Here is a 20,799-nt window from a genome sequence, read left to right as displayed (position 1 = left end):
ACCCCCATCCGAAATAAGCTGTTCCTGGAAGCGGAGAAGAAAGGAAACTTTGTCCAGGCAGCCAAATCACCCCCCCCTTTTGCAGCCCCCCCCCCTTGTTGGGATTCTCTCCGGTCTCCTGAAAGCAGATGGGCAAAACCAGCCTCTGGATCCCAGCAGCAGAAATGAATTTTTTTATAGGTTCCGTTTATTAAATGCAATGCACCCGTCCACCCCGTGTGGCTGAGAAAACACCCTTCTCGGTTAAAACAGTGAGCAGGATAAACTCCAGGGAGCAGAGGAGACAATCTGGATTAAAAACAAAAAAAAGAGCAAAGAAGACAACGGGACGACCGGATGTGGAGCTGGGGTCAAAATCAGTTTGCTTTTCCGCATTTCGAGCGTCTTGTTCTTCTCGGCCATGGGGAAGGGGCCCTTCGTGGCCTCTTTGGGGAAACCGAGTCACCTTGGCTACTGCGAGGGGTTTTGATTTTGGTAACCCATCTTTAGACTCCTCAAGTAACCGTGTGACTCACTCAACGACGGCAATGATTCACCGCGGCAAGAAAGGTCGCAACGTCATAGATAAACCTCGCTTATCACATGTCCCAGCAACAGAAATTTTGGCCTCAGTTGTGGCCGTAAGCCGAGGACTACCCATGGTTTGAATTTCAGAGCCCCCAAGGAGGGTCCCTTCAATCCTCCCTTCGAGGTCACAGCCTCCCTCCCTTCCTTGGGAACCTCAACCCAAGTGAAAATCCGTGGAAGACGGACGCAGAACAAAGTTCCTTTGCCAAAACTTCACGCCAGCGAGAACAAATCTAGTAAAAAGTCTCTAAAAAGGATTTTTTTGTACCATGACTAGGTTTCAAAGGAAGAGCGGCCAGCCGTTGGACTGGGACGGAGTAAGTCCTCCTGCCTTGGGCAGCGGGTTGGACTAGATGACCTCCAGGGTCCCTTCCAGCCTTAGACAGAATGCTGTAGACAGAATGTTTATTTCTGTTCATCTGGAGACAGCTGTTCATTAGAACCTGGCTGCTTTAATACATCTTAACAGCCATAAAAAAAGGGGGAAAAAAGGGATTCCATGATCCCAAAATTAAGCCCTTTATCTCTGCCGTCCATTTTTCCACTTCTCCAAATTATTCTGGCCGATATTTCATGTTCGAAGGGCATCAGATTTTTTGGGGGAGGGGGGCAACAGAAAGAGCCCCAAGGCCCCCCCTCCATAAACCGGACGCCCTGCGAACCTTAAACGTTGGCCAGAATAATTTGAGGCGTCGAGGTCGTAAACCAAAACGAAGGACGTTAATGCAGTCTGCTTGCTTCCAGGCCCGGATTCGGGGGGATGAAGGTCTTGTGGACGGTGGCTGTGTGGCTGCTCAGCGGTGAGTGAAGCCGAGACGTTGGGTGGGGGGAATACAGGAGGATGGGGGGGGGGTAAATTCTGCCTTCCTCACAGGAGGAAAGTGGGGGTTACAGGCTGACTTTAAGGACCAACGTCGTTAAGAGAGGAATCATGGGACCCCCATCTGACCTTACAATCTGTTCTTTTTTTGCCACGGTCATTAAGCGAGGAACAGCCGCATCTGCCATTAGAGAGGGAAGCGGAGGGGGGGAGGCTGAGACTTTTCTGTCTTTTTTAAGCCGAGGGGAGCCTGATCGAATTCGGGAGGATGATCAGGGAAGAGACCGGGAAAACCGCCTTCCCCTCCTACACCTTCTACGGATGCTACTGTGGCCTGGGGGGCAAAGGCCGGCCACGGGACGCCACTGACCGGTAAGCCCCCCCCCCGGTTCCATGACTTCTCACCCCCCCCCCAACAGTCCTTTTCTCCCACTTGGGCTGCAGGGGAAGCAGCCTTCCCTTCTTGGACGGATTAAAAGAAACCTTTTTAGTTACGTGGCTTTTGGCTTTTGTTCCTGGATGGAGGAGGGAGGTCAGAACACTAACCCAAGCAAACATTTATTTTCTTTTGTTTTAACTCTTGAGCAATTTCTTCTGAATTCACCACCTCCCATATTTGCTTTTCCATCTTCCTTGGAACTTTGATGCAGAGAAATAGGGCTTCCCAAATTGTCAGAAATCCTCTTCTGTCTTCCTGTTCTTGGGAGGATGGGGGTGTTCCAAGCACAGGGAAACTGAGGGGGAGGTTCCTCCGGAGGAGCCCTCTATAAACCCCCGAGGGAGCCACATTCGACTTCTGCAGCTCACAATCCTCTCTCTTGCACTGCCAGAAGAGGTAAGTGGGGAGTGGGGGGACGGAGGGCGGGAGGGAGGCCTTGCACCCCACAGCAGCTTCCCGGAAGTGCAATCTTCCAATTCTCTTTCTCGGTCGTAAATTAAAATGCATTTGCAAAATTGCACGGTGCAAGGTTTCTGTCCATGTGCAGAATACAGTTCTTTTTTTCACTTCTGGCCTCCCACTTTCTGGAAAAGAGAAGCCAGGGTCCTCAGGTTTATTATGGGATAATTTGTGGGAGTCTGTGGATTAGATTAGATTTTGGGGGGGGGAGGGTTGGGCGGGGGAACCTGTCTTTATTATTTTTACAAATAACTCCAGGCAGAAAAGTTATCTAATCATCCGTCCTCCTGGGATGGCTGCGCTTCACACAAAGCCTTTTCCCCCAGAGGCAGAAAAGCCGCCCCTCACCTGTATAGGGAGCCCTCAACTTACAACCAAAGTTACAACGGCACTAAAAAAAAAGGTGACTTGTGACCCTTTTTCAGAGTTACAAGCGTTGTAGCTGAAGATGGGACCTTTCCTCCTGCTGCTGCTCCTGTTGACTTCTGGTAAGGGCCAAAGGGTCTTCTCCCCATGGAGGGGGTGGGCTCAACCTTTCTGAGGAACAGCTGCCTCTCAAGGAAGGTTGCCTTGCCTTTCCTGCACCGTCCAGAGGGGTGGGCTACATGACCCTTAGGGTCCCTTCCAACTCCACGGTGTGCTGATTGGGCGGCTCAGCCCAGAACCCGCCGGAAGATGGATCTGGCAGGCGTCCGACTGAGCTCAATGATCAAAGCCGACGTTTATTTTAATCGTGGTTTGCTGAACAAGCAACGATTAGTAGGATTCACGTAATGTATCAGAGCATAAGCCAGAGTTTGGGGCTGCTTAGCACACGGAGCCGAACTGACAAACGAGGCTTTCAGCACCAGGGACAGCAGGAAGCCCAGGAGGGAAGCTGGCTTTGTTTTTTTTATTATGACTGTGGCAAATGAAACCGGGCGCGACTCATTCAATGACCAAATTGTGGTGGGTCCAATTGAGGTCATAAGTCGGGGACTCTCTGCAATTCCTCACTTTGATACTGGGGATGACAAAGCTGGTCCTCAATTCCTAGGACATCATCCATAGGACGTCTCTAATAAATTAAGTTTCATCATGGCTTAAAGCAGGTTCCTCCTCCAAATGTTTCTCCACTTTAAGATGCCGGGGGGGGGGGTTCAACTTCCAGCGTGGCTGACTGAGGAATTCTGGGAGTCGAAGTCTACAAGTCTTAAAATGTACAAATTTAGAGACCCTCTTTGTAGAGACCCCATCATACGAGACCACACGAATCCCACAAATCTCGGCTGCTTCTCACTTCCTGGGATCCTAACCTCCATTGTCTTCCAGAGCTGCGCACAACCCAGGGAAGTTTGCTGCAACTTCGGAGCATGATCAGCCGCACGACCGGCAAGAGGGCCGTCCCGTATTATTCCTCTTACGGGTGCTTCTGCGGCCGCGGGGGCAAAGGGACGCCCAAGGATGCCACCGACTGGTAAGGGGGTGACCCACCGCCATGCCCCCCCCTGCTCTGGAAGCTGGTGAGCCTCCAGATGAGGCTCCAGGTGAGCCTTGGCTCCAGAGCCAAGGTGGCGCAGTGGTTAAATGCAGCACTGCAGGCTACTGCTAGATCAGCAGTTCAGCGGTTCAAATCCCACCGGCTCAGGGTTGACTCAGCCTTCCATCCTTCCGAGGTGGGTAAAATGAGGACCCAGATTGTTGGGGGCAATATGCTGACTCTCTGTAAACCGCTTAGAGAGGCCTGAAAGGCCTATGAAGCGGTATATAAGTCTAACTGCTATTGCTATGTGCTGGAGGCTCCGAATCCCAGAATCCCCTCTGGGAAACTTTTGAAAGACCCCACGGAGGCCAAGTGGGAAAGGGGGGGGCAGGGGGCTTCCCAGGAGAGACCCCTTCTTTCCCTGCTCCCCCAGGTGTTGTCAGAGGCACGACTGCTGCTACGGAAGGCTGCAGGAGGGGGGGTGCCGCCCCCATTACAACCGCTACAGCTACGGCCTCCGCTGGGGGGAAATCCACTGTGGTGAGTTGCCTTGGGAGCTTCCAGGAGCTCTTCCGTGCCATTCAGGCACAGACACACACAGACACACACACACAGCCAGCCCACGGCCACAATGGGGACCAGGATTTCTCTGGCTAGCAAGGTGAGTCAGACCTCACTTTACAGTCTTTTGTTTTTTGCCATGGTTGCTAAGTGAATCACTGAAGTTGCTAAATGAATCACCCGGCCGTTAAACAAATCCGGCTTCCCTCACTGACCATGGAAGAAAGATTGCAAAATGCTGTTTCCATGTCCCTTCTACGCCTTTGCAGGCCTACCGGGCACCCCAGAAGCGAAGGGGTGGGATTGAGGGGGGCTGTGAAGGGAGGCCCCATGGCCTTGCACAAACCCTCCTCCAGGGGGCTCCCTCCTCCCCCTCTTCCTCCCTCACGGGGATCTTCCCTTGCAGGCGATGCCAACCGGTGCCAAGTGGGGGCCTGCAGGTGCGACCGGGAGTTTGTGCTGTGCCTGAAGCAAAACGCAGGCCGGTACCAGAGGAAATACACCTTCTACCCAAACTTCCTCTGCACTGGGCCCTCTGCCCCCTGCGTGTAGGGCCCGGAGGGTCGAACCGGAAAACAGGAAATAAAAGCCCCTCTTAAAACTCTCTCGTCCTTCCTTCTCTCGCCTGGGGGGGCTCCGGGCAGACACACCCGAGACACACAACGGTCACACGCAAAGGGAAGGAGACTTAAGGCCCCAAAGTCTGGGACTGAGAGGGCAACCCCCCCGGGGGGAGGGGCGTTTTTGCATCCAATGGGCGGATCCGTCTGGACTTACACAAGAGGAAGGCTGGTGGGGTCCTGGCAGACATTTCACGACCCAACTAGGTGACATCATCAGTGCGAGGAGGGAGGGAGGTTGGAAAAAGAGGAGGAGGAGGACTGTGGGGTCCTTGGTGCTGAATTCTGGCCGTACGTCGAGGACCACTGCATTAAGCTGCAGGGTTTCCTTCTCACGGGGGGAACCTGAGGCCAGGGGGCTTATCAGGAGAGGCTCCCTTCCAAGGTTTCCAAAACTTTCCACCCCCGTGATAAAAGCGCAGAGGCCGGGAAGGAGCAGACCCTGACCGGTTTCTGCTGTAAGGCCTTCAGATCCCAGGACTTCACTTGGGACCTCATCTTATCCCAAACCTCTGGCATGCCCAGATTAAGAAAATGCCCCACGCTTGGGTGGACCCCACAGAGAACTGCCTGGCCTTAACAGATCCTATTCGGGAGGTGCAAAGGCCCACCCTAATCTCACCTTCGAGACCCCACCTCCACTCCATTTGTGCCTCTTGAAGAGCCCCGAACGATGCCCCAAAGGTCTGGCTGGCATCCCCCTGTAGGAGAAAGACGCTTCCCACTGTAGGGCCACTGGGGGGGGGCTGCCCCAGAGACCCCCTGCGTGAAACCTGCCTCCTGAGAGCCTTGCAAAACAAAACCTCTTTCCATCCTCCCCCCCCCCACCCGCTCTTCCTTGCCCATTTCCGGGACCAAACCTGTAACAGGAAGGAGGGTGATGAAAGATGCCGGGGGGGGTGGGTGGGGGGGCAGGCGGTGGCTTTTGCCACCCGAGTGGACGAAAGGTCAGATTTCTTGTCTTGAGACAGGAAGGGAAGTTGGCTGGAGAGGGCTCTGAAGACGGCCCTCCAGATGAGAGCTTGAAGGAATGGGGAAGCAGGTGCCCTCCCTCCCTCCCGCCCACCCCTCCCCTCCCCATAAAACCTGCCAGCCGCAGAGAGGCAGAGGGAGCTTGGAGGGAGAAGACACGGAGGAGGGTATTCCGGGGGGCCCAACGCTGACCCGAAGGCTGCCAGGTGTAAGTATCTCCCCCCCTTTGCTCTTTCCCCCCAACCCCCCCATCTCTTTGGGATCCTGGCTATCCTTTTACAGGGAGTCCTCGACTTACAGCCGTTCATTCAGTGACCATTCAAGGTTACAGCAGAGCCAAAAGAAGGGACGTAGGACGTTGCAGTGTCCCTCACAGCCACGCGGTCAGAATTCGGAGGCTTGGCAACTGGCGCGTACTTATGACTGTTGCAGCGTCCAAAATTCCCGTTGCTAAACGAGACAAGTGTGTTTCGCCCCATTTAACCACCTTCCTTGCCATGGTTGTTAAGTGAATCACTGCAGCTGCTTCTCTTGGCAACGGCTAAGAGTTGTGAAGAAGCGTCAGCGATTCCTCTGGCTGGACCTGAATTCTGGGATTTAGTTCTGGAAGCAAAAGAGCCGAAGGGGTCATTGGGCACCATCAGGAGGAGAGAGGGGGGAAAAAAGGGGGCCGGGAGAGGAAAACACGGAGAAGCTAAGAATTGGAAAATGTGGTTTGTATATTGTACGATAGGAAGGAATCGGATCTGTTCTTCTACTGAAAGCAACTATATAATGGAAGGAATTAATGGGCTGGTAATTTGACTTTCACCACACATGCCTATTTAATGGATACAAACGGTTATTGCTGTAAGATTAAAAAGAAAAAAAACTATGGAAATGACTATTAATTTCCAACATTTTTAATGTTTACCTAATAAAAACCTTTAAAAAAAAAAAAACCCTCCACATTTTAATGGGTTTCAAGTGTTTGGTCGCACCCAGTTTTTAAAAACTACTTAAAACTTTTCAAGTAGCCCAGCCAGCCTTGGTTAGATTTGGCTCCGGTAACCCCCATCCGAAATGTTCCTGGAAGCGGAGAAGAAAGGAAACTTTGTCCAGGCAGCCAAAATCACCCCCCCCTTTTGCAGCCCCCCCCCCCTTGTTGGGATTCTCTCCGGTCTCCTGAAAGCAGATGGGCAAAACCAGCCTCTGGATCCAGCAGCAGAAATGAATTTTTTTATAGGTTCCGTTTATTAAATGCAACGCACCCGTCCACCCCGTGTGGCTGAGAAAACATCCTTCTCGGTTAAAACAGTGAGCAGGATAAACTCCAGGGAGCAGAGGAGACAATCTGGATTAAAAACAGAAGAAGAGCAAAGAAGACAACGGGACGACCGGATGTGGAGCTGGGCTCAAAATCAGTTTGCTTTTCCGCATTTCGAGCGTCTTGTTCTTCTCGGCCATGGGGAAGGGGCCCTTCGTGGCCTCTTTGGGGAAACCGAGTCACCTTGGCTACTGCGAGGGCTTTTCATTTTGGTAACCCATCTTTAGACTCCTCAAGTAACCGTGTGACTCACTCAACGACGGCAATGATTCACCGCGGCAAGAAAGGTCGCAACTTCATAGATAAACCTCGCTTATCAAATGTCCCAGCAACAGAAATTTTCGGCTCAGTTGTGGCCGTAAGCCGAGGACTCCCCATGGTTTGAATTTCAGAGCCCCCAAGGAGGGTCCCTTCAATCCCCCCTTCGAGGTCACAGCCTCCCTCCCTTCCTTGGGAACCTCAACCCAAGTGAAAATCCGGGGAAGACGGACGCAGAGCAAAATTCCTTTGCCAAAACTTCACGCCAGCGAGAACAAATCTAGTCAAAAGTTTCTAAAAAGGATTTTTTTGTACCATGACTAGGTTTCAAAGGAAGAGCGGCCAGCCGTTGGACTGGGACGGAGTAAGTCCTCCTGCCTTGGGCAGCGGGTTGGACTAGATGACCTCCAGGGTCCCTTCCAGCCTTAGACAGAATGTTGTAGACAGAATGTTTATTTCTGTTCATCTGGAGACAGCTGTTCATTAGAACCTGGCTGCTTTAATACATCTTAACAGCCATTAAAAAAGGGGGGGGAAAAGGGATTCCATGATCCCAAAATTAAGCCCTTTATCTCTGCCGTCCATTTTTCCACTTCTCAAATTATTCTGGCCGATATTTCATGTTCGAGGGGCATCGGATGTTTTGGGGAGGTGGGCAACAGAAAGAGCCCCAAGGCCCCCCCTCCATAAACCGGACGCCCTGCGAACCTTAAATGTTGGCCAGAATAATTTGAGGCGTCGAGGTCGTAAACCAAAACGAAGGACGTTAATGCAGTCTGCTTGCTTCCAGGCCCGGATTCGGGGGGAATGAAGGTCTTGTGGACGGTGGCTGTGTGGCTGCTCAGCGGTGAGTGAAGCCGAGACGTTGGGTGGGGGGAACACAGGAGGATGGGGGGGGGGGTAAATTCTGCCTTCTCCGCAGGAGGCAAGTGGGGGTTAAAGGCTGACTTTAAGGACCAACGTCGTTAAGAGAGGAATCATGGGACCCCCACCTGACCTTACAATCTGTTCTTTTTGCCACGGTCATTAAGCGAGGAACAGCCGCATCTGCCATTAGAGAGGGAAGCAGAGGGGGGGAGGCTGAGACTTTTCTGTCTTTTTAAAGCCGAGGGGAGCCTGATCGAATTCGGGAGGATGATCAGGGAAGAGACCGGGAAAACCGCCTTCCCCTCCTACACCTTCTACGGATGCTACTGTGGCCTGGGGGGCAAAGGCCGGCCACGGGACGCCACTGACCGGTAAGCCCCCCCCCCCCCGTTCCATGACTTCTCAACCCCCCCCCCAACAGTCCTTCTCTCCCACTTGGGCTGCAGGGGAAGCAGCCTTCCCTTCAAGGGGGGCATGGAGGGGGGGGGGAGGCCGAAAGAAATCCGGATGTTCAGCAACTGATTCATATGACGGTCACACCGTGTGTGTGTGTGTGTGTGTGTGTCACACGATCCCCTTTTGCAACCTCTGGACCAGCCAAATCAAGGCCCCCCACAACTGCATTGCTAACTGAAGAACTGCAGGGAACCAGGTAACGTTTTCCAATCTTGGGGTGCGGGGGGGTCTCATCACCCCCATTGCTGGACGGGGGGCTTTCTTTCGACTAACTCCCTCCCTCCCTCCAGCTGCTGCCTGATGCACGACTGCTGTTACGAGAAGCTGACCAACTGCCACACCAAAACGGACCCCTACCAATATAGGCGAGAGACGGGGACCATCCACTGTGGTGAGTGGGCTGCCCGGACCCCGGGTTCAAATGTTTTCCCAGCCAGAACCCCAAGATCCTTTCCTCAACTTCGGGCCATCTTTGACTTAAGCTGCCGCAGGGTGCGAAACCCAGCCTGTCCACTAGGGCAGTGTTTCTCAACCTTGACAACTTGAAGTCCTGTGGACTTCAACTCCCAGAATCCCCCAGCCAGCATAGCTGGCTGGGGAATTCTGGGAGTTGAAGTCCACAGGACTTCAAGTTGCCAAGGTTGAGAAACACTGCGAATAGGAGGCTCGCAATAGGGATTCCCTGCACCTCTGCTGCCCTCTGGTGGCCAGGCCGGGTGAAGCAGGGGCTTCCTTCTCCTTGCAGGAGGGGGCACCTGGTGCAAGAAGCAGATCTGTGAGTGCGACAAGGACGCAGCCATCTGCCTCCGAGACAACCTGGACACGTACAGCAACAAACTCCGGTTTTACGGGGACTTCAATTGCAAGGAGGGTCCCAAGAACTGCGCCGTCTCCGCAGGGCAGGACGAAGCCCCCCCTCAAACGACCCCACCGTAGCCGCCTTGCCCTATTTTTCTGAACGCAACACCGGCTAATAAAACAGTTGGCGGCTTTGCGGACTCTCTTATTACGCATTTTTTTTTTGTGTAAAGCGCACACGCAGGGTAGGAAACCGGCCTGGCCTGTTGCCCTATCAAGACTTTCTGATTCCCCTGGGGGGATCCAGTTTGGGAGCTTCAGCAAATTAACATTCTAGTCCTCAAGGTTCTGAATAAAGGAATTAGAGAGGATTCCTTCCACCAAGCCAGGATACAGAATCAAGTCCTAAAACCTGGGGGCCGAAACAAGAGGCTCTGGGGAGGCTCTCCCCCAAGAGCAGCTTTAAGATTCTAGCCCTCATGGGAACCCTTTGTGCAGCGACACATTTCCGCTTCCACACACACACACACACACATCAGTGGTGTAGAGGCGGCCTGGATCTCTTTTCACATCACTGCCCGGAGGGCAGGAGTGGCTAATGGGCCACGGGGTGGATCTCTGCGTCAGCAGACCTCTTCCTCCCCTGAGGAATCCTTTGTTTACATTGCGGTTTTTACAAATGATCCTGGCATTTTGTGTCCCCCCCCGCCCCCCTCTTGTGTTTTTGTTCCAGGCGGATTCCACGCTTAATTAGAGTTGCCCAAAATAAACACCCTCAGAAGGGATTGTTGGCACAGCTGGCATTGCCCAGGCAGCGGGGAAGAAGAGCTGTGTGTTTGCTTTCCGTGGGCTGCTTAAAACAGCTTCCCGGGGCTCAACCCCACGTGAGCGCCGGGATCTCCCTCCTGGCTCCCTCCGGGTGGGAGTTTGATGGCTGACTTTGCCAGGTAGGCTTTCAACAAACGCATTTAGTGACCGTTTGAAGAAGTTGCAACGGCACTGAGAGAGAGAGAGAGAGACTGGGGACCATTTTTCACACTTAGGGGACACAAACAATGCGGCCCCTGAATGCCCAGAGAGAGAGAGGCTGGAGAGGCGGAGGGGAGATGACGAGGCCGTCAGAGCAGGTGAATTCGCCTCCAGCTGCCAACGTCTTCACGGCCTGGTGGGATGACTTCACCTGCGGCTCCACCCAGGGTCAGACTGGGAGCCACGGACCAGTTCCCCCAGTTCCCCCAGGTTGGAGTTTTGCCAGCGGTGAAAAGCCACCAAAGATCCTTTGAGGATAAGGAGGGAGCAAACTTTCCTTCAAGGGCCTCCTCCGACCTCCCTCCCATGTGGGTTGGACATGGGACGCCATCCAAGCCCTTCAACGTGTGGAGGAAACTTTTGATGGTCAAGGAGTTAGGAAGCCGGGATGGCAAGCTGAGAAGAAGGGAAGATCATGTCCACAATGGGGACCTGGGAGGTCTTAGGGGGTCCTTCCACCGTCCGTGGGCCAACGCGCAACTACGGATGGGTGATGGGAGAAGATCCCCCAGCAGAAGGCCTTCTCTGGAGCATGAGGTGGCTGCCCATGAACCTCTGGGCCAGATGAGAAGAAACGTTGCGGGTCAGACATCTGGGTGGGTGGGGGGGCCTATTCCCGTGTCCTCTGCACTGGGCAGACCCGTGTGGTTCTGGGCACCCCATTTCTGGCAGAATATGGGCAGATTAACACCTATTCAGAGGAAGGAAACCGACGGTTCCCAGAGTTGAGAAAAGGATTTAGAAGAACCGACTGGAGGAACGGAGAGCTTTGAAGTCCAGAAGAAGAAGAAGAGACGACGAAGAAGAAGACGCTGATTTTTTACACACCAGAAAGGAAACCAACAAGCAAGATATTCAGGAAGTTACGTTCCACACCCACAAGGATTGAATCTGGATTACTCCAAATCTGGATTTTTAAAAAAATCAGGCCTAAATTGCAATTAGCAGAATTAAATACGGGACATCCTCGACTTACAATCATTCGAGATTAGGGACAATTTGGAGTTACGACGGTCTCAGACCGCACCATTAAAACGCTTCAGCTCCCATCGGGTTGGTTTTCCCGCTTGGGGCAGAGATGGGCTTTGTGGTCCTTCCGAACCAGGGTTTGCGTAATGCCTAATGCCTGAAGCACCACATGGGGAGGTGGGGAGGCGGTTCAACTTCAGGATCCAGGACAGCAGCTGAGTTCCCTTGTGGGGGGTGTTTCCTTCCTATGGATCTCCCGCTCAGAAGCCCCCCCCCAGAGATCGGATCCCCCCCCCACCCGGGAGTTACAAAAGGGTGTCGCTTCTCCCAGCGGGAGTCAGCCTCCTTCTCTGGGGTGACTGGGAGGCCCTGCGTGGCTTGTAGCCACGGAAGGCCAGGAGAGGCGATGGGCCTGGCTGTCCATCCTAGTTCCGCACACTCCCTCTCTGAAAACACTCTGCCTGGAGGCTGCTGGGCGAGTTGCGTCCTCTGAGTTGAGGCTGACGGAGGAGCCAGGGATGCTCTGACGAAGGATGAGCCTTTCCAGCTGTCACGGCTAAGAAAACAACCCTGGGTTGAGGCGTGAGGCTCCTGGCATTCGCTCCAGAGCCACCCTGAGCTGGTGCGGACTGCACATCCACGGCCCTGTATAAGCATCCGTCAGCTGGGCTTCCTCTGGGATTCCGGGAAGTGGACTTAAAACCAGCCGGAGGGGGCTGGACTAGAAGACCTCTGAGGCCCCTCCCAACCCAAGGGTTGTACGGCTTCCTGCCTGGCGTGGACACCTGACCGTCTCCAGGATGGCCCGTCCGCTCTGGGGCAGCAGCCCCGTCCTTCTCCTCTGTGGTGAGTCCTTGCCTGAGAGAGGGAGGGGAGGGGAGGAGGGGAGGGGAAGACAAGGAGGAGGAGGCGGGAAAGGCAGCAGCGTTCTCAAGACCCACAGGAGCCCTAACAGCTCAAGAAAGGGACGTTTCTAGCTCAGGGTTGAAATGAGGGGTCCCGGGTGCCCTCTGAGCTTCGTGGTTTCCTTGCAGACGTTTCATAACCCAACTAGGTAACATCATCAGTAATGCTGGCTAGTTTGGTGATGAAACACCTGCAAGAAAACAGCCAAGTTCAGAGGCCAGCAAGGACCCTTCCTGCGGCTCGAGGGGGCCCAAAAGGTGCAGAGTTTTGTTCCTGCCGGTGTGAGAACCGACCGAGGGAGGAGGAAATATCCCCTCTGTGAACCCCAGGCTCCTTGGGTGGGGCCCAAAAAAGCCCCCGATTTTCTGAGAAACACACTGTGCCGTTTCACCCTCTGGAGTAAAAGAGAAGAGATTCCTGGGGCGGAGAGGAAATATTTATCCAGGAGGGGGGAGAGAGAGCAAAGGGCTCCCCAAAAGGCAGGCAGGCAGAAGAAGCAGCTGAGAATGGAAGAGGAACAATCAATCAGTGGAAGAAAGCCGTGGATTCTCTGTCTCCTCTTCAAGAGGAAACTAGGCAGCCATTTGCCCGGAAGGGTAAAGGGACTCCTGCTTGAGCAGGGGGTGAGACTAGAAGACCTCTGAGGTCCCTTCCAGCTCTGTGATTGTTATTCAGTCCTGGTGTGTGTGTGTGTGGGAACGGCACAAAGAATGCCAAATCCTTCGATTGCAGAAGCATCGCCCGGGGAGGAGGGGGGCAGGGTGGGGTGGGAGAGCGAGGGCCAGGGGGGGGGGGCTGGGGTGACGGCTACCTTCTCGTTCTCCCTTCCAGTTCTGGTCTTCGCCGGTGCCAATTTGATCCAGTTTGGACGGATCATTGAACACCTGACCGGACGACACCCCCTCATCTACAACGGCTACGGCTGCTACTGCGGATGGGGGGGCTCCAGGCAGCCAGTGGACGCTACTGACTGGTAAGGGGGGGGGCGCTTGGGGGGTGGTGGTGAAGACCCAGGAGGGGTCCTGACTTCTCATTTCTCAGAAGACCCAAAGCGTGCCGGTCCCTCCACACAGCTCAGGCTATTTCTCCCCCATCAGGTGGATTTGCAAGTAGTCCTCGGTTTACGACAGTCCATTGGGTGACTGTTGGAAGTTACGGGATCAATATTCAGATGCTGGGCAATGACTCACATTTATGACGGCCTCAGTGCCCCGGAGTCACGTAAAGGTCGCCTTTTGCCACCTTCTCGCAAGGAAAGTCGATGGGGAAGGTGGACTCAGCTCAAAACTGCGTTTGCCAACGTCACAACTGCAGAGATTCACCTAACCGGGGGGGGGGGGGAAGGTCACTTAATAACTGTCTCGCTTAGCGACATAAATTTTGGGCTATTGTGGTCGTAAGCCGAGGACCACCTGTAACCGAACAGTGGCGTGAATGACGACAAAGGACCCAATGAAAATAAAATACCTCAATGAGAGAACTTGGGGACGGCACGGATGAAGAAGAGCGGGGAGGGTTTCGCGCCTGATCTGGGGCCGGTCAAAAGGTTTCCCAAGGAAAGAATCCCCCCCAAGGGGAGATGAAAACCAAGGGCGGGGGGGGGGGGAAAGAGCCGGGGGGTCCCGGAGTGACCTCGGACAAAGGTCCCCTGTGGGAACCGCAAGGCAACTCCTCACGATTCAAGAGTTTGCAGAGCAAATATTGACCTGGGCAGGCGCCCAACGGCCAATGGCAGGCCGAAAGGGGACACACCGCCGGCCTTGTTGTCTTGTGGGGTTTGGCCGCACAATGCTGGCTCTGTCTTTCGCCCCCCCAGGTGTTGCCGCGTTCACGACTGCTGCTACCAGGCCCTGTCGCTCCGCGGCTGCAAACCCAAGGTGGAGAAGTACTCGTACTCCGCCAGGAAGGAGGCCGTCACCTGCGGTGGGTGGGGGCACAGACCACCTGGGCACGGAGGGAGGGGGGGCCTATCAGCCACACTGGCTGGGGATGCTGGGCTTTGAAGCCCACGGGGTGGGGGGCGAAGGGGGCCAGCACAGGGACCGCCTTCACATATAGATTATAGGCAGCTCTCGACTTACGACGGGTCGTGACCGACTAAATTTTAAGCAAATGTCCTTAAGTGAATTCATTGTCTACAATGGGCTGGGTTTTTTTTGCCTGAAAATTAACAATTTTGAGCAAAAAAAAAAAAAGATAACAGTCATAAAATGAGGCAAACGGCCGTAAACGCAGATTAGTTGCTGAGCAGCCAAAATGTATTTCTTAAATCTATTTGCCACTCATTTCACTGTGGGGGCAAAATGTCAGGGGGAGGGCAGGCATCGGGATCTTGAATCTGGGTTTGTCCGTCTCTTTTTTTTGGGGGGGGAGGAGGTTTTCCAGCTTCAAACCGTCACTAAGCAATCAGTCATTAAGCGAGGACCACCAGTAGAACATTTTCTCCCCTGATTCCTTTTCGATGAGGCCTCTCTCTCTCTCAATTAGGGGTGCTAATTAAGACCGCCTCTCCAAATCCGGGGAGGGGCCCAGGCGGGAGAGATGGGCCCCCAGCTTTGGAGGGACAGAAAAGCGGGCAACCCCCCCTCCTCCTCCTGCTCTCCCCTTTCTTCTCCCCAGGTGGGGAAACCGAATGCCGGCGGCAAACCTGCGAGTGTGACAAAGCGGCCGCCCTCTGCTTCCTCCGCTCGGCCTTCCAGGACGAATACGCCTCCTACCCAAACATCTTGTGCCAAGGACCCACACCGCCCTGCAAGGCCTCAGCCACCACTGGGCCCCCAGGAAAGGGGGCTGAGGCCGGCCCTTCCGAGCCCGGGATGCCCACACAACCGCCCTGTCCCCACCCTGCCTTCTCTTTGTGAGTCTCTGAATTGTGTCTTCTTGGGCAATAAACGTAGCAACTGACTGAATCCAGGGGTTCTTTTTGGCTCTGATGTCCCCCCTTCCCCAAACTACTCCCAGGCGTTTTGCATGGCAGGCAGGAGACCCACTTATCAATAGAAACACCCCCCCCCCCCCACAAAGGTGCCTGTTTTGGAAGGAGAGAAAGAAACGCAGAAACTGTCTTTGGAGAAAAACGGGGTTTTTTTAAGGGAAAACGGCTATTTCGTCAACATGGATTAAAATTACAAATTGAACCGAAAGGTGAGATCTTGGGGGCTTTGCAGAAGAGCTGACCACTGGGGGAGGGGGGGGCGTTCAGGGCAGGTAAAAGCCCCTCCCATCCTGCCTCTCTCTCTGAGCTCTTTCGCCCCCAACATCTGACGCCTGAACCAACCGAGGAACAGATATTTTTTTTGGAGGGGGGGAAGAAACTCCCGCAAATGTTGTCTTCTACCCCCGAATGGCTTTCGGAAGCCCCAGCATTGCCCTGCCTTCCCCCTTGTGAAGCCGGACCCCCCTTCCCTCCACTCACCAAGGGAGTTCTGCCCCCCACATCCTCACCAGCCCCCCTTAAACCTCTTGCACTGAACCCCAAGGCAATGAAAGAAAAAACGAGAGCAGAACTTTTGGCCAGCAATTCTTCCGTGTTGGTGGAAGAAAGGAGCCTGCCAGGAATGTGAGGAGGGGGGTTTGAGCAGGGGAAGAACCCCCCAAACGGGCAAAGAAGCCCCCGGCCACCCAGTCCCAATCGGCACCCACCGAGGTGTTGTTTGTGTGTCTTGGGGCTTCCCCGTCTCTCTGGAAGAAGCGAAGGCCGTCCAGCGCGGCCGAGTCAGATGCTGAGGGTGGCAAAGGTCTTGACAGAGTGACCTGCGCCTGGGGGTCCCTCCTGGCGGCCGTGTTATTGTCCGAGGGGCTGCCCTTGCCGGCCAGGACTCTCTGCCGGTGCCTGTCCTCCTGGCGCTTCTTCTTCTCCAACCGCTGAAGCTCCTTCTTCTGCTTGGGGGAGACCTGGCAGAGGGGGAGAGGGGTGGGTGGGACGGGCATGGCCAACCCAGGGAAGCCTCCGCCTGGGACCTTCTGGAGCTGACTTTGGGGGGAGAAGACTCCCCCCCCCAAAGGGGTTCAGGTGTCTGGAGTGGTCGGGAGTGGCTGCCCTGACACGCGGAAGGCTCCTCGGAGAAGGCTGGCAGGAAGCCCCCGAGTCCCTCTGACCGGGTTGGTGGGTTGAGAGAGAGAGAGGACGCTCTCTGCGGCCTGAGGTCCGTGTTCAAAAGACACAAGGGGGCCCAGCCGACGGGAGGCAAGGGGAAGAGCAGGATGCAATGCAAAGGGGATAAGGAGCAGCCAAGGACGAAGGAGACAGCAGCCCTCCGGATTCCTGCTGACGGAGGAGGGGAGGCCAAGAGGCTGCCGAGGGGCCCAAAGGCGGGGATGAGGAGGGCAGCTGGTCAGGGGTTGGACTGGAAGACCTCCGGAGGTCCCTTCCGACTCTGGGATTCTTCCACCCAAGGGGGAAAACGCCAGACCTCAGCAGGAGGGTTGCGGAGGGGGAAATGAGAAGGGGAACGAAGCAGGAGGAAGGGGCGAGAGATGGCAGAATCCCACCCCCGGGGCTGGGGGTGACCCAGAGCAAGCAGGGCCGGGAGGGGGAAGCTGCGAAGGTACCTTCTGACGGTTCCTTTCCACCAGATTCCCACGGGGTTATTATTGTTTTCCACTTCCTGGGGGCCCAGAGTCCTGCCTCGGCCTCCCTTCTCGTCCCACGGGGCCGGCCTGGGCTGTGGGTTCGGCCTGTTGGCCTGGTCTTCCTCTGCGCCTACAAAGAGAAGGGCCGTGCTCAGCCGCGGGACTCCTGGGCACTGGGAGCTTTCGAGAGAGAGACTGGGCGGCCAGAAACAGGTCTCCCGCTTGGGAGGCTGGACTAGATGACCTGTGAGGTCCTTCTGACTCCATTATTCTGTTACCCTACGCCGAGCCCAGGAAAGTGGCCCTCCTTCGCGTGGGGAGCAGCCTGGCAAACGGCCGAAGACCCCCCCGGCCGATCAATTTAAGCAATTTGTAGAAAATATCTGCCAAGTCTCAAAAGAGCCGAGGTGGCGCAGTGGTTAAATGCAGCACTGCAGGCCACTTCAGCTGACTGCAGTTCAGCAGTTCAGCTGTTCAAATCTCAAGGTTGACTCAGCCTTCCATCCTTCCGAGGTGGGTGAAATGAGGACCCGGATTGTTGTTGGGGGCGATATGCTGACTCTGTAAACTGCTTAGAGAGGGCTGAAAGCCCTATGAAGCGGTATATAAGTCTAACTGCTATTGCTAAAATCCGGGTCAATGAAGCCGTGAAGCTGGTGCGGACACTAAACTGCCTCTGAGCAGGAATCCCAGAGAAAACGATTCAGCATCAGGTTGGGGCAATTCCTACTTCTCTAAAAAGAGATCTGCGTTGGCACAGACGGTGCCCTTTCAGTCCTTGTGGGCGAATTTACGCCCCTTTCGGTTTCTCTCTTCTTGGGTTAAGTCTGGCGAGAGGTTTTGTGGAGGGAGGGAGGGCTGGCCAGAAGGTTAAAGAAGTCCCTTCGCCCGAATGAAGGTGGACTGAAGACGCTGGGAAGCCTTCCTTCCCACTGAGGCCCCTCTGCAAACACCCCTGCGCACCGACCCACAAATGGACACAAGCTGTTCACGCAAGTAACCGGAGCCTCTTCCCTGTGAGAATCCTTTGCAATAAGCAGAAGTCTTTGCCACAAGAGTTTCCCCTAGTGGTAACTTTGAAGAGTCACTAACTGTTGAAAGTCCAGGACTCCCTGTATTACATTTTTCTATAATTTTGTATTTACGATTCTTATCCCTGCTGGAAGGAAGGAAGGAAGGAAGGAAGGAAGGAAGGAAGGAAGGAAGGAAGGAAGGAAGGAAGGAAGGCGAAAGACGGGACTTACGGAGTTTTCCAACTCTTTCATCTGGAAAACGGCGAAGATGGCGGACTCAATGCTGTAGCCTTCGGCCTCCAGGACTTGGGCAATTAAATCAACGTCCTGACAAGGGAAATGAAATGAGACCCCTGAATACATTCCAAGCTCCTGCGTTGTCGTGGCAAACAGAACCCCCCCAAATTCCTCCTGCACAAAGACCCTCACTGAGCATCCGGTGGCGTTGTGGACTTTCTGGAGAGCGTCCTCCATTTCCTCCCCCGTTTCTTCTTTCGGCTGCTGCCTCTCCCCCTTCGCCTGGGGGGCCTCCTTGTTTGGGGATTCATTTTGGCACAGCATCTGGGCAGGACGAAGGTGCGGGGGGGGGGAAGCGTGTGAGTGTGGTTTGTGTGGAAAGAGAGACAGGTTCCACTGGGTGAGCGTGCAGGCTGGGGAAACCCCGAGGAAGCCCAAGGCACATCGAGAAGACCGTAACCCAACCCCACCCTTTCCCTCCAGAGCCCACGGGGCAGCCAGCCAACCTCCGTCTGCAGCCAAGCGGGAGCCGCCGAGTTATCGTTGACCTTTCGGACGCTGTCGTAGTGCTCGCCGTAGCGGTACGCGATGTGCAGCTCTCGGGCATTGGTCTTGTCCGTCCCGTGGATCTGAGAAAGGAAAAGGGAGCTTCTGACGGGGGCAGAACTTTGCTTTGGGGGAAGCGGGGATATTAAAACAAATTTTCAACACGGAAGGAAGGAAAAGGAAGGAATGAAGGAAAAAGGGGGGGGAAGGAGGGAGGAACAAACAAGCAGAGCTAGAGGCAGGGGTGGCCAGGACCAGCCGAAAACCAACTGGATGGAGTTTAACTTCCAGTGTGACACACCTGGCAGCCATTTAACACATTTCCCTGTTTTGGTCCCATTCAATGTTGCAGCACAAGAGCCACTGGCAAAGGCTCCCCAAACCCCCTTAAGAGACCTCCAGGCCTTTCCTGAGTTGGGGGGAGTCGAAAAGTCCTCCCCCCCTCCCGATGGCAAAGCCCCTCCTGGTGGGACAGGCTTCCCGGTGGGACCCTGCTTTCCCTGGGAGACCCACCTGCAGAGGGGGGCGTTTTGCTGGTGAATGACGATATTCACTTGGTTGTTCCTGGCAAAGGCTACGATGGCGTCATTGCCAGCAAACGTGCCCGGCTGGGACAAATTGGCAACTGGAAAAGAATAAAAAGGAAAGGGAAATCCAAGGATGAGAGTGCGCAGACACAGGAGAAAGAGCCTCCATGGAACAACCCAACACCCCCACCCCCAATTAGGGAGGGAGGAAGGAAAGAAGGAAGGAAGGAAAAAGGAAGGAAGGAAGGAAAGAAAAGGAAGGAAGGGAAGGCCCACTAAGGCACCCCAACTCCTCAGAGGTCCCTGGAAAGGAAAGGAAACCACGTTGGCTCCTGGACTGTGGCACAAGGGGACAGTCGGTGAAAGAGCCACCGTGGCTACTGAAGGGCTAAACGTCCAGCAGGGCGAAGGCAGAGGAAGTGGGCGGAGGGGGGTTTGGGAGCCGCCAGGGACACCCACTGTGCTTCTCGAAAGGGACGTCGTCCTCACGAAGGGCTCAAAGTCCGACCGCTGTTGGATCATGTAGGCCACCGTGTCCTGCCGGTGCTTGAGGTGGTTCCGGGAGTGGCCCTCCAGCTGGTCCCCGAGGGCCCTGAACAGGCAGTTCTGTGTGTGGGTGGGGAGATAGATGGGGGAAAGAAAACAGTGGGGACGGATGGAGAGCCTGACTCAGGGACTGACTTCATTCGAATGATTATGGCATTTCAGGTGTTCCACCTTTCGCTCCTGTTCGTATTACGGATCCTGTATTTGTTTTCCTTTATTACACTACTCATATCCTGCCTTTATTATTTTTACCAAATAACACTTCACTTTTATTTTATTACATTTTTTTCCTGCTGCCTCCTCTCCCTACAAGGAGACTAGGCATAAAATCTTCACCTGTGTTTATACCCGCTCGATTTTTAGGTTGTTCCTATGTCCGCGGAGCAGGCATAAAGTTATTGCATTGGATTAACTGGACTCGAGACTGTCAGGTGGGCGGCATATAAATTAATAAATTAAAATAAAATGTAAATTAATAAGGCTCCAGTCCTCAGTGAGGAGCAGAGCAAGAGGGAGACCAGCCCACAAAGGGGGCGTGGCCTAGAGTCGGAGGAGGCCTACGTGGCGTTGGGCCAGCTCCCTCCTCACCAGCCGAGCCCACCTCACAGGGTTGTTGTGTGCGTGTGTGTGTCTGTGGGGGGGGAAACTACACCAAGGAAGCCCCCCCAACACGAATTAGTAAGGTCGCCCCGCGATGACGTCAGAGCCGCGCACGTAGCCGTCGTGGGCGAGGGGAGGGGCTTGCTTACCCGTCGCCCGGCACTTCGCGCAGGCGCAGTCCGAGAGCTCGCAGCTGTTCGTTGAGGCCGCCGCCGTCGTGCTCGCCTTCGCCCTGGGCCCGGTTGCGCCTCTCGCGGGCCACCGCTCTG

The 20,799-nt window shown here is 54.8% G+C and overlaps 3 protein-coding genes across 3 annotated transcripts; all 3 read left to right on the top strand.

Moving 5' to 3' along the window:
* The first annotated feature begins 3,601 nt into the window (after positions 1–3,601).
* Positions 3,602–4,909, top strand: LOC148042629 (basic phospholipase A2 trimucrotoxin-like). Its single transcript, XM_087702503.1, has 3 exons — positions 3,602–3,741; positions 4,181–4,287; positions 4,715–4,909. The coding sequence occupies exons 1-3, from the start codon at positions 3,638–3,640 to the stop codon at positions 4,858–4,860; spliced, it is 357 nt and encodes a 118-aa protein (XP_087558629.1). The 5' UTR covers positions 3,602–3,637; the 3' UTR covers positions 4,861–4,909.
* Positions 4,910–6,033: 1,124 nt separating this feature from the next.
* On the top strand, positions 6,034–9,780 carry LOC148042628 (acidic phospholipase A2 5-like). Its single transcript, XM_087702505.1, has 5 exons — positions 6,034–6,108; positions 8,255–8,311; positions 8,570–8,702; positions 9,078–9,178; positions 9,533–9,780. Exons 2-5 carry the CDS (start codon positions 8,272–8,274, stop codon positions 9,721–9,723), a joined length of 465 nt encoding a protein of 154 aa, XP_087558631.1. The 5' UTR covers positions 6,034–6,108; positions 8,255–8,271; the 3' UTR covers positions 9,724–9,780.
* Positions 9,781–11,944: 2,164 nt separating this feature from the next.
* On the top strand, positions 11,945–15,409 carry LOC106552964 (group IIE secretory phospholipase A2). The gene is made up of 4 exons (XM_014071370.2): positions 11,945–12,429; positions 13,321–13,462; positions 14,306–14,412; positions 15,109–15,409. Exons 1-4 carry the CDS (start codon positions 12,384–12,386, stop codon positions 15,348–15,350), a joined length of 537 nt encoding a protein of 178 aa, XP_013926845.2. The 5' UTR covers positions 11,945–12,383; the 3' UTR covers positions 15,351–15,409.
* Positions 15,410–20,799: the final 5,390 nt, after the last annotated feature.

Source organism: Thamnophis sirtalis, unplaced genomic scaffold (genome assembly GCF_051295495.1).
Source record: "Thamnophis sirtalis isolate CommonGarterSnake01/CBP01778 unplaced genomic scaffold, rThaSir2_p1.2 scaffold_15, whole genome shotgun sequence".
NCBI classification, from domain to species: Eukaryota; Metazoa; Chordata; class Lepidosauria; order Squamata; family Natricidae; genus Thamnophis; species Thamnophis sirtalis.
The sequence above is the reverse complement of the archived record's forward strand: the minus strand, read 5'-3'. Positions and strand labels throughout refer to the sequence as shown.

Coding starts and splice junctions, on each gene's coding strand:
- LOC148042628 (XM_087702505.1), top strand. CDS start 8,272: ATGAAGGTCTTGTGGACGGTGGCTGTGTGGCTGCTCAGCG. Junction 8,312..8,569: donor GGCTGTGTGGCTGCTCAGCG/GTGAGTGAAGCC, acceptor GTCTTTTTAAAG/CCGAGGGGAGCCTGATCGAA. Junction 8,703..9,077: donor CCACGGGACGCCACTGACCG/GTAAGCCCCCCC, acceptor CCCTCCCTCCAG/CTGCTGCCTGATGCACGACT.
- LOC148042629 (XM_087702503.1), top strand. CDS start 3,638: ATGATCAGCCGCACGACCGGCAAGAGGGCCGTCCCGTATTATTCCTCT. Junction 3,742..4,180: donor CCCAAGGATGCCACCGACTG/GTAAGGGGGTGA, acceptor CTGCTCCCCCAG/GTGTTGTCAGAGGCACGACT. Junction 4,288..4,714: donor CTGGGGGGAAATCCACTGTG/GTGAGTTGCCTT, acceptor CTTCCCTTGCAG/GCGATGCCAACCGGTGCCAA.
- LOC106552964 (XM_014071370.2), top strand. CDS start 12,384: ATGGCCCGTCCGCTCTGGGGCAGCAGCCCCGTCCTTCTCCTCTGTG. Junction 12,430..13,320: donor CCCCGTCCTTCTCCTCTGTG/GTGAGTCCTTGC, acceptor TCTCCCTTCCAG/TTCTGGTCTTCGCCGGTGCC. Junction 14,413..15,108: donor GAAGGAGGCCGTCACCTGCG/GTGGGTGGGGGC, acceptor TCTTCTCCCCAG/GTGGGGAAACCGAATGCCGG.